This window comes from Cyprinus carpio, chromosome B5 (genome assembly GCF_018340385.1).
Source record: "Cyprinus carpio isolate SPL01 chromosome B5, ASM1834038v1, whole genome shotgun sequence".
NCBI classification, from domain to species: Eukaryota; Metazoa; Chordata; class Actinopteri; order Cypriniformes; family Cyprinidae; genus Cyprinus; species Cyprinus carpio.
The window spans coordinates 14,216,648-14,229,160 of NC_056601.1; the positions used below are offsets into that span (position 1 = coordinate 14,216,648).

At 36.6% G+C, this 12,513-nt stretch overlaps 1 protein-coding gene across 6 annotated transcripts in view; it reads left to right on the forward strand.

The window, feature by feature from the left end:
• The window catches only part of wdfy3 (WD repeat and FYVE domain containing 3), a 72,218-nt gene that overhangs the window by 26,969 nt on the left and 32,736 nt on the right, over positions 1-12,513 (forward strand). For 4 of the 6 annotated variants that reach the window (XM_042724531.1, XM_042724528.1, XM_042724530.1 and 1 more), the window contains exons 9-15: positions 223-690; positions 911-1,009; positions 2,330-2,523; positions 3,667-4,124; positions 5,536-5,619; positions 7,804-7,975; positions 11,510-11,724. In XM_042724531.1, the coding sequence (XP_042580465.1) occupies positions 223-690; positions 911-1,009; positions 2,330-2,523; positions 3,667-4,124; positions 5,536-5,619; positions 7,804-7,975; positions 11,510-11,724 (1,690 nt within the window). The remainder of the gene's footprint in view (positions 1-222; positions 691-910; positions 1,010-2,329; positions 2,524-3,666; positions 4,125-5,535; positions 5,620-7,803; positions 7,976-11,509; positions 11,725-12,513) is intronic. The other 2 variants (XM_042724532.1, XM_042724533.1) reach the window with 1 other exon arrangement.

Below are 12,513 nucleotides of genomic sequence, written 5' to 3' on the forward strand. Positions count from 1 at the left end.
AGCTAGAGTCCACCAAAGGTCACTGGAGTTCTAGAGTCTAGACGGTGGTGCTAAATGAACAGTTAAGCCAAAACTGAACATACTTTTGTTATTTACTCACCATAATGTTCCAAACCTGTATAAATGACTGACTTTTGTGGAACACAACAGGAGCCATTTATAAAAATGTATTGGTTATTTTTTGTCCATGACTGCTCATGATTCAATATCTTTTTTTTTCAGGCCACACGGTCAGAAACATCCAGGCTTTCTCTGTGCTTCAGAATGCCTTCTTGAAGGCCAAGAGTGGTCGATTAGCACGAATGATCCTTGAAGCAATTGCCAACATATACGCCGCCGACTATGCCAACTATTTCATCTTAGAGGCGCAGCATACGCTGTCGCAGTTTGCAGAGCGAGTAGCAAAGCTACCGGAGGTGCAGTCCAAGTACTTTGAGCTACTGGAGTTTGTTGTCTTCGGTCTTAATTACGTACCATGCAAAGAGCTTTTTAGCGTTAGCGTGCTGTTAAAGTCAAGTACTTCTTACGGATGCAGCATCACAGCCACTCGCACTCTTCTCAAACTCGGCCGCCATCATCCTGTCTTCAGTGATGTCTTCCGTGAAGTTGGACTCCTGGAAGTGTTAGTTAACCTGCTTCACAAATATGCAGCACTGTTGAAAGACCCAACGCAAGCCCATGGCGAGCAGGGTAAATCTTTTGTGAACTAAAATTAAATAATATTTATTAGTAAGGGTTAAGTATTTTTTTATGTAGTGCTTATTAATATTTTGAATTAGCTTGTATCTTTTATACGTTTTAGTTTTTCAAGTTTTAAGTTTTAGGAATTTTATCATGTGCCTTTGACTTTAACACTAACAATGCTGATACTAGTTATAATTTCAATGACTGCTTCCACCACTGTGGCCAGGTGATGCCAAGAACAATGTGGCTGAAGAGCAAAAACAGCTTGCCTGGCTTGTCATGGAGACACTCACGGTCCTCTTGCAAGGATCGAACACCAATGCAGGTAAATGTGTGCATGACTGTTTCTTTTTAATTTTTTTAATTTTAAATTGACTTTGTAATATGAAGGTTTGGAGAGGGGTTTGAGATTAGGAAAGGGCCACAGGCCGGGACATAAACTCTGATCACCCGAAGCGCTATCACACCACATGTCAGAATGCTGCCCAGAAGGAGTTTTGCTGGGTTTTGAAAGAGGAAATGGTGAGCAGTAGGCTTGGAATTAGACTGACGCAGTAGTTTTGGTCTTACCGTCTCTTCCTCTTTAGCTGCCTTTATTCATAATCAGGGCCTTACGGAATCTGTCACGCAGAAGCTCTTCAGATTTACACAGAATTGAAGTTCTACAACCCCCCAACCACAAACACACCTTGTATATTCAATTAAGTAATGTTTTTGGTATTACTTTATTCGTGCCTAACAGGAAGTTCATCTTTTGGACAGACTTTTTTACTTTTTTAATGAAAAGTACTCTACTGAAATACAAGAAAATAACAATCACAGTGATATCATTTTGGAGTTGTCCCTTTTCCTTTAAAATAGTATTTAGGCTTTAGTTACATCATAGCTGTAAACCATCATTTACTACTTCCTATTCATTCTTGAGAGACTTTGATTAGACAAATTTGTGTGGTGCACAACAATTTTTTAAATATTTTGTTAGAAAAGAAAGACTAAATCTGTAAGATCTGCTAAAGGCTAATTTTATAAACTTTAACAGTATGCTAATATATAGATAGTCTCAAAGCTAATATACATAGACACAATGCCACAAAAGTAAGTTGTATTTTATTTCATATGGTCTTGAACAGAAATATGAGAATGACATAGTTGGTTTTAAAACTTTCCAGTGCGCCCCTTAGGCTTTCATTATAATTATGTTACTTTACTGCCGTTTTTCCTTTGTTTTTAAGCTCTCAGGGATAAGTCAAAATTCATTTTCATGCTCTCAGGCCCTGCAGTAGTCTCACTCTCTGTGCTGAGTCAGGTCTCTGGTTGGGAAACGCTCTTAACTTCAGCTCTGTAATCATTTCTCTTCTATATCATGGCTGCTGATAGTCTCAGAATGCTCACAGATGCACTCATGCTTTATTTATTGTTATCCAGTCAGAATGGCTTTGTTGCAGAATTAACAAATAATTCCAAATATGGCATTGACAGTGAGGTGATCAGTCATTTCTAAATCTCACTGTGGTCTTGTTGTGTCTAATATTTACATAAACAATACATTAAATATCTTGCCAAGCTATAAAGTTGAAACTGAAGTTGTCTCCAAGCTTATATGACACCGAGATGAATTTTTAATGAGAAAATCTGAATCTCTCAGGATTGTTCCGGGAGTTTGGTGGAGCCCGGTGTGTGCACAACATTGTGAAGTACCGTCAGTGTCGTGAACATGCTCTGATGATCATTCAACAGCTGGTGCTGTCGCCATCTGGAGATGATGACATGGGTACTCTGCTCGGCCTTATGCACTCCGCACCTTCAACAGAGCTACAGCTCAAAACTGACATTCTACGGGTGAGGGACATTTATAACTGTGTGAAGAAAATAAGAGACACATTCAGCCAAGCTGGTTACAGGTGGCAATGGAGTGAATTTGGAAAATAGTACATGTCCACATTTTGAAATAAATGCTTCAAAATTTTATTGATCAAAATGTTGCAGTTGTCAAATAAAAATTTTGGTGCACTTCTATTATATGTAATATAATACAATAATATATCATATTATATAATATATTAGCAGCCATTAGGCTGTGTGTCCACCAGACTGTTTTTCCTGAGGCTAACATATTTTTTCTGTTCTTTTGAATGGGAGCACCATGGTTTTTAAAATACCAGCGTGACAAGGTGCTGAGCATCTAATGTTCAACTTTGGGTAAAACGCTACGCTCATCACTCACTTTTCAGATTAGGACATACTGAGATGCGAGCAGCTTTCATCAGATCTTCAGGATGGAATGAAAGGTAGAGTTGAGTGTCATCAGCATAGCAGTGATATAAAAAACTATGTTTCTGAATGACAGAACTTAGTGATGCCATGTAGACAGAGAAGAGAATTGGTTCAAGAACTGAGCCCTGAGGCACCCCAGTAGTTAGATGTTGGGACTTGGACAACTCACCTCTCTAAGATACCTTGAAGGACCTATAGGAGAGGTAAGACTCAAAGCACTGGAGTGCGGTTCCTGAGATCCCTGATCACAATGAGTGAACAACAATGGAGGAGAAGCTAATATTGCTTGTCTCCCAGTATTAATGTCTACCAGATGGGATTCCCGGACTAATATGAATATTGATATGAAAAATAATGCTTGCAGCGTTTCATTAACGATGAGTCTGCAACATTACTTCTGTGGATATTCCGTATCATAGCAACCAAAGCGTTTCAATTGAAAAAAATGCTGGCCACAGAAGTGCCCTTAAGCGCTCGCAGCTAGGTGTTTTTAGCTGACTAAAAACTCTTTGGTGGACACACAGCCTTACTTCAGTCTTCAGTTTCACATGATTCTTTAGAAAACTTATTAAAAATGTACAAAAATTAAAATCTTATTAAACCCAAAATTTTGAATTAATGAATTAAAGCATCTTTGTTAGACAGTTAACTTCCATCTTTATGATTTAATTCTAAATTCACCTAACATTCTTTGTTCTTTCTCATTAGGCTTTGTTAGCAGTGCTGCGCGAGAGCCACCGTACACGCACCGTCTTCCGCAAGGTGGGAGGCTTTGTGTACGTGACCTCACTGTTGGTTGCCATGGAGCGTTCTCTCTGTTCTCCTCCTGTCAGCGGCTGGGAGAAGGTCAACCAGAACAAAGTCTTTGAACTACTACACACCGTATTCTGCACTCTAACAGCAGCCATGCGTTACGAACCTGCAAACTCACACTTCTTTCGCACTGAGATCCAGTACGAGAAGCTGGCCGATGCTGTGCGACTTTTGGGATGTTTTTCTGATGCTAAGAAAGTTGGTCCAGCAACTGTCTTCCCCTCAAATGCCCAACCATTCCAGCGGTTACTGGAGGATGAGATCATACCAGCAGAAAACGTGTGTCCCACACTCAAGCACTGCAGCAAGCTGTTCATCTACCTGTACAAGGTGGCCACCGACTCTTTTGACAGGTGTGGATAAACGGAAGTTGTCTTTACTTAATGTATAGAAAGGATCAGTGTGTTTTGTATGTGATATCAGTAAAAAGGCTGAAAAAAGAAAATGAAATCCCTTTTTCAATTAAGGGGGCAGTTTACTTTTATTGAGAAATTTTAAGAGGACATTAGTATGGATGGGCATTTTGAGTAAATTTTAAAGTCGAGTACTCTTTTCACATAAAATTTTTTTTTAATTAAGGTCTGACATGTCTATAAATTTTATATTTTGATTAATTCACAAACATATCACTAAAGCCCATCTTTTATTTTTGTATTATTTATTTATTATTTATTATTATTTTTTGTATTATTTTAATTTATGGCTTAATGTTTATGTACAGCACATTGGTCAACAGCTGTTGTTTTAAATAGTGCTTTAGAAAATAAATTGACATTGACATTGACATTAATGACAGTTTCATAAAAAAAAACTTTAACAAACTATCATATGTCTTAAAAAAATAAATGAGCACAATGGTTTAATTAAAACCATGCACAACTACTTTTGAAAATTAAAACGAACAAGCTAAAATAAGAAAGAAGAAGAAGTGATGTAATTAAAAATTAAAAGTACGTTTGACCTCACCCAGGGCTTACATAGAAACCAATTTTAAATTTAGACTACCGCCATTAGGGAAATTAACATGTAAAAATGTCTATTCTAAAAATACTATTTTGTGTTTTTTTTTATATTATTTTTTTATTCAAATACAAAAATAAAAATTGCCACTTAAGCCTAATAGAAAATGCACTCTGCAATAGTAGTTTATTTTTGCATTTTGTTCCACCAATCTGGTGGAATTCATGATTCTTACAAGAACCAAATAAACAAATTTTAAAGATTACTACTTGGATGCACTTGAAAGTACACAACATTTCCTTTCATAATGTAAACACGTATCTAGAATGCCACTGTTTTCTATGGCAGGCAAAGTCACAAAGGAAAATCGGTTTGTGTAGTTTGAGGTGCAGAATGAGTACTCAACCAGTTGACTCTTCATGCTCATCCCTGATTTGCTGAGAGTGTAGTTTAGATGCATCATTCTCATTAGTCATGACCTTCAGAAGATGCAAATGGCTTCACATGCTATCTGAGTGTAGCTGTGCTTTGGGCTTATGTTTGTGTTAGATTTGCATGATCTGTAGATCATCTAGTTCTATGTGCTGTGCCCTGAGCTGTATATTCAACAGGAACTAACTGCCTCCCTCTCTTGCTCTTTCTTATTTCTTTGTCTCTCGTAACCTCTGACATTGCCTGGCTGCACACGCGGGGTGTGTGTGGTATGGACCTGCTGTTTGTGTTTGTATGGCTGTGTGAATGTCTGGTCTGTCTTCATGTTGATTGTTTGGTCGTGACTCTGCGTTTGTGGTTGAATCATTGTAGTCGTGCCGAGCAGGTGCCCCCCTGCTTGACTCATGAGACCTCGCTGCCCTCTCCTTGGGGCACGCCAGCAATCACCAGGAAGAGGTACTGCTTTCTGCCACCTCTTCCTTTTTTCCCTTTGTCTTTTCCTTTTTCTGTTTCTGTTCTGTGCTTGTCGAGTGATCAGACCCTTTTTTTCTCTAGTCTGTTTCAATTCCTCTTCCTTCTTTTGTTCACTTTTCTCTCACACCTTTCCTTACTGTAGGGATGTGCAATTATATTGGTACTATATTGGTTATCTGCCATTATTAGAAATGGGTTATTTATCATATTGATTCATATTGTGCATAAATACACCACCGTTCAAAAGTTTGGGATTCTTTTTTTTTTTATCTTATCCTTTTTTTATCTTATCTTTTATTCTTATCCTAACCAAGGTTGCATTTATTTGATCAGTAATACAGTAAACACTGTTATAATGTGAACTATATTATCTACATTATTTTGAAATGTAAAATTTTTCTTTTTTTCATGTATTTCAAAACTATTTTACATTTTAATTTATTCCTATGATGGCAAAACTGGCATTACTCCAGTCTTCAGTGTCACATGATATATATATATATACATATATATATATATATATATATATATATATATATATATATATACTAATAACTAATAAATAGGCCTATACAAGAAATATATTTTTACTTAAAAAAATAAGTTAAGAAAATGAACAAAAAATTGTGCAACGAGTAGCCTAGTATGCAGAGTTACTGTTCATTTTGTAATTTATATTGCAAAATAAACACACTGCTCAGTTTAAATATGTAGTAAAATCTGTGCCGTTAAGTGTTGTAGCCGTACCGCCTTGATGTTATGCAAAAATTTTGTTTTATGTGGATATTGGAATGCGAGTGAAGTAGGCTACATAATAAATATTAATTTGTTATTCGGATGCATCGCAAATAGGGAAACATTTGATTTTGTGTCGAATGAGAGACCTAACGTTGGTTTCATTTATATTGCTATAGTTTCTTTTGATTTTTAATTCTTGTTCTTTTCTAAATAGGCTACTGTTAATTGAAAGGATTTGTTGTGGAGTGAGGGGAACTAAAATAGCTATGTTTACAGTGTTTATTATAATGTTTGTAAACATTTTGTGTCGGCATTAGGCCTATTTAAAAATGAAATAATAAAACATGACTTTTTTTTCTAAAAACATTTTTTATATATACGCGTAGTGTGTTTTAACCATGCAGCAAACCTTTTTAAATATTTTGTTAAATTACTGAAAATAAATAAATAAATGACTTCTTAAACCGTTTAACTGATTGTATTAATCGGTCAAAATTCTTAACGATCGGTTAACGGTTAACCGGTTAAAATGAACATCCCTAATGTAGACTAAAAACTGTTTAGAAATGTAGTATTATATATTCATCTGAATTGATGTCACTAGTCATTTTCAATAAAAATTCATATAAAAATTACATACAGGTTTAGAACTAGACCTATGAGCTGTTACATTCAGTTCCTACAATATGATAACCTAAAAAGTGAAAAAAAAAAAGATATTGCTTCTAAGTCAGATTTTTTTATTTTCCTAACAAGTCCCAACAAGCAACAGGACATTTAGTTTATGTAGTGTATATATTTACTTTAGCCCTGCCCACCCAGAAATGGCATTGGTTCAAAATAGCGGTATGTTAAACATCAAAAAAAGTTATTATGCTGTGCCAGTCTACATTTCTGTTTTCAGTGTGAATAGACAAATTGCTGGTGGTAGGAAACTTACTGTTTAGCATACTGTTATTCATCTCCTCCCTCTGATCATAGTGATTACCATCTGCAACTTTTGCAACCTCTCACTTTTCTTCTCCTTGTTCATCTCCATTGACTATATTTTCATCTTTTTCTGCACCATTTCATCTGCCATGTTGAGCTACTTTGCTTACCTGTAAAGCTTTGCAGTTGCAAAAATGTATTGTGTAGGCAGCTTTTTCAGTCCTTTTGCTTTTCAAGCTCTCTGTGGGGAGTTTTGATTCATAATTAACCTTATTTAAAAGCTGATATTTTTTCAAAATGTCATTTCGGTGCTGTATTTGAGATTAAGAACCAAAAAATCCTTCTTTAAAAAAATCTCTCTAAGCTTTTGCAGCCTATTAGCTTTTATCAGGATAAAACTGCCAAGCCAAAATGTATAAGTGAATTACACTTTCCAGACACTGACACTAAGTGATGAGACTAAGAAGACCCATTAAGCAATCTTTTCTTTCCCAATAGACATGGCTATCACAGCTCATCCAACTCTACTCCTGGTAAAGTCCTAACGGACCTGAAGTTGCACTTGGGAAATCCGTCCCAGCACTCTTCAGACCCTGTAGTCATCCACCCTGGAGCAGTGCTGGCAATGCTGGACCTCCTACCCTCCGTTTCTTCTGACACACAGCCTGAGGTATGAGCTGCTTGTAGACATTGGCTCTATCTCAAAATTTAGTGAGCTGACACCATGTTTGTCCTAATTCAAAGCTTTGGTGTTGATATGTAGCTAGGAGAGAATGTGTTGCTGTTTAGAAGTTTGGGATCAATATTTTTTTTTTTTCATTAAATTAATTATTTCATTTAATTAGGATGCATTAAATTGCTCAAAAGTGACAGTAAGTTCTGAATGGTTATAAATATATACGTGTGTGTGTGTGTGTGTGTGTGTGTGTGTGTGTGTGTGTTTGTGTGTGTGTATAGAGAGAGTTGTGGGATGAAGGCTGTCTCAATATGCAATTATATAATTTATTTGTATTTATTTTGATTACATTTTTTTAAAGACTTTGTTCACACATCTTTAATTAAAATATTATTATTACTATCATTATTATATTTCACCTACAGTCAGATGTCAAAGTGAAGGATTTTATGAAATGAACGCATCATATTTTGTGTGAAACTTAAAGACATGTTCTCATTTAAGTGCTATCAACAGTATTCTTGTTTTGTTGTTTGCCGCGATTACCATGATTTACTGTAGGCTGCTCCCTGGAGAGATACACAGAGCAAATGGAGAGTTACATGCAGTACAGTATATTAGCTCACAGACTTCCGTTAGAAGAACATTTTACAAACAAGATGAAATTACATTGTGGTAATCGACAGTAAGAACCCAGAACATTCATTTTAGGGGTGTACCTTTGAAAAACAGGACAGTAAAAAACTTGCTTAAAGGGATAGTTCACCAAAAAATGAAAATTGTCATTAATTACTCACCCTCATGTCATTCCAAACCTCTAAAACCTTTAAGTTCATCTTTGGAACACAGATTACGATATTTTTGATGAAATCCGAGAGCTTTCTGATCAGTTTCTGAATGGAAGTAAGGACATGCATCATGGTACTGTCATAAACGTGTGTCAAAGACTGACACGGAAGAGAAGAAATTGTTTAATAAAGTCATTATTTTTTGTTTTCTTTGCATACAAAAAGTTTTCTCGTAGCTTCATAAAATTAAAGGGGGGCTATAATGGTGTTTCATGTATTCAGAGTTGTTCACAGTGTTAAAGAGATGGATTCGGAATAACTTGGACGAATGACGGATAATTTCTGTGCCGAAAATCTTACTTCCGGCAAAAGTTTCGGCTGTTTTTTTTCAATTGTGGATTTAATGACATCGACAGTGCTGCATAGGATTTGTTTGAGAATGTCTCCAAATAAGTTTGTTTTTGGATGTGAGGGAAAGTTTACCATGTTCAGCTTCCCAAAGAACCCAGCATTACACGAACATTGGTCAGTGGATGCAGTTTGTTTTTCCGGGGCAGCAACGGAGTGTAGCAAGTGGGTTTGTGTGTTCTCGTCATTTCAGTGACGAATGTTTTATAAACAAGGCCTAGGTTGACGCTGGATTTGCACTAGGGCTGTGCGATTAATCGAAATCATAATAAAACCACGATTTGAGTGTGCGCGATTCCTAAATCGCTTTATAGCATGATTTTCCACGGCCGCGACCTCCCGCAGTATGCTATCCGATCTAATCAGAATGCAGCGCACCTAAGTTGAGCGCGAGAACAGAACAGACTGGGCATATGCCTAACTCCAGGTTCACACACTCTGTCTGAGATGCTTATTTTTTCCGAGCCCATGTTAATGGATCAGAACGTTCACATTGCACGCGGTAAAATCGAAAGGTGCAAAAAGAATGAATATCTAGCGCATGAGGATAGAGAGAGTTCTGAGTGAGTGAGTGAGAGGAGGCATGTTTTAATTGCGCGCACTCTCTCCGGAGGAGAGCAGCGTGTATCTGAGCAGGCGTGTCTGGTTTTGTGACAGAGTGAAGGAAATCTGCTGCGAGCAGAGAGATTCGTGCTCGCGTATTATTTTAATGTGCTTTCGTGTTACAATAACTCGCTCTCGCTGCTGCTTCTGAACTGCATACACATACTGTATACGCACTGCTGACGGAGTACGTGTGAACCTGTATAATGTATAACAAATCTATTTCGACACCTGAGGCACCGCTACAATGAGCTCTATGAACAATGCATGGCAAAAAAAAAAGCCCTAGACACGGATTTTATTTTATTTTATTTATTTATTTTTTGCCATATGTCTAGACATTTTGTTTTACATCTTTACGTAGTGATTATTTTGACTTATGTCTTTTCTAGAGGCATGTTACAACTTTTTGATAAAGCTCTCATTGGTTTTCTTTTGGAAATATGTTTCAAATTTATACTGAATGCATTTATGACTGTAAAGCATGTCTGTGTGTGTCAAAATCGTGATTAAAATCGAAATCGCAAAATTTATCAAAAAATCGTGATAGGTTTTTTTTTTGTCCATATCGTACAGCCTTAATTTGCACATCGTTTGCTATTAAAACATGGTAAAAAAAAAACATTCAGGGAAGTACAACTGCATCAGATTTCTGTCTTTTGTTGGAAATCAGCACATACGTGAATATATGTTAATGGAAACAACACAAAACATCAGTATTATAGCTCCACCCACAGCACGCCTACAGGAGCTCTGCTTTTTCCAGAGAGAGTCGGAAAGCTGTATTTTTCTTTTATAAATATGATAAAACTAAAGACTTTTTGGAGATATGAAGGATGCAGTACTACTCTATAGGTACTCAATATTAACATGAGATTAAGTGAAACTGTGTATGTTATGTGCCCTTTAAGGTTGAACCACTGATGTCACATGGACTATTTTTACGATGTTCCTACTACCTTTCTGGGTCTTGTACGTGTCAGTTGTGTTGCTGTCTATGCAAGGTCAGAAAGCTCTTGGCATTTCATCAAGAATATCTTAATTTGTGTTCTGAAGATGAACAAAGGTCTTACGGGTTTGGAACGACATGATTAATGACAGAACTTTCATTTTTGGGTGAACTATCCCTTTAAGTCAGTAGTTCTCCACCCGTGGCCCATCGCAAATTCAAATGTGGCCCACCATGCTGAACACTATTAAAAAATAGCTTTCAGTTTTACGATTCATTTTAGTTTTTACATTAATTAAAAAATGTACTGAACAAATATAAGCTATAATGTTTTTATGTAAAATAATTTTGTTGTTCATATAGTATTTTCAGACATGAGCAGCAGACCTGTACTCACGTTATTAACGTTGTGCATTCAACAAACACTTACAAGCGCACTTTGGCAGAATTCAATTCAAATAGTCATCAGCAGCCCTTAGTTCGGTAAAATTGAGCATCAGAATGGACAAATTTATTATTAAGGGAGAAAAATGAAATGTGGAAAATGCCAGCGAAGGCCCGTGAGACTTGAACTTGGACCATAGTGCGGCGCAGTGGAAAAAAGGGTTGAGAACCACTGCTTTAAGTACTTGTTTTCAGAATGACTAGTAATAACATGTTATGTTTGACTTGTGCCACTGCAGTGTGAATTTTAACATTTCAGAATGTTAGTGTTTATCTGAGCTGAGTGTTCTACTGTAAGTGTCCTACAGCTCACTTTAGCCTCGCTCTGCTCCAAAGCATGCTTTGGACCTGCAGCTGGCAGTTGCTAACATCCTGCAGCTGCTAGTGCATTCAGAGAGGAACCAGCAGATCCTGTGTGAGGCGGGTCTGCACTCACGTTTGCTTCAGCGCTGTAGTTGCGCTTTGGGAGACGAAGATCACCCACTCCACCCTCCTCTGCAGAGGATGTTTGAGCGACTGGCCTCCCAGGCCCTAGAGCCGATGGTGCTCAGGTGAGTCCAGTTTGCTCAAAAAATGTTTAGATAGAGACTGGAAAATATATTATATTCAATTATATTATATAATATTATGAGGAATGTGGTAATGTACAATATACTGTATACATTACAGTACAGGGCCAGCTCTTGGTCCATTAGATCTCAAAGCCTCAGCGATCTTTATTGAAGTGATTAATATTTAAGAATAATACCTTACGGAACATGTTTCTGCCCCCAACCTTCTATTGATTGGTCTCCCACATGTGAGCTCTTTTGAACTGATTTTTGTTTATACAAAGACCAGATGAGTCAGTTAAAATCTGTTTTGCTCCTGGGGCTCCTGCATGTTTCAGTCTTTACTGATTTGAGCTTATCACAGCTGCATGTTTGCATAAAAGGAAAGTGATCAAATTTGATACTGATACTGATTGTTTTCGCGTAGTATATTGTATCAGTATATTGGTTCACAGCACTTTAATGTTCCTAAAGCTTTCTGTGTCATGACTGTTAATCAAACAACAAAACACATAGAGAAAAATCACTTTTGTAGCTTTAACTTAGATTTATTAGATTTAATTTATACCGTAAAGAATATGCAGTGTTATTTTACATTTGATTATTTAACCACTGTTAGACTTACCGGAAAAAGATGAAGCACTGTTTATTTAATTTATATATTTGTTCTATTATATTTATCTCTGTTTTTAATTTGTCTATTTTTCTATGCTGATTTACTCACCTACAAAATCAACCCAATCATTGAATTTTTTTTTCTTCTTTTTTTTCAAATAGAGCTTTTCAAGT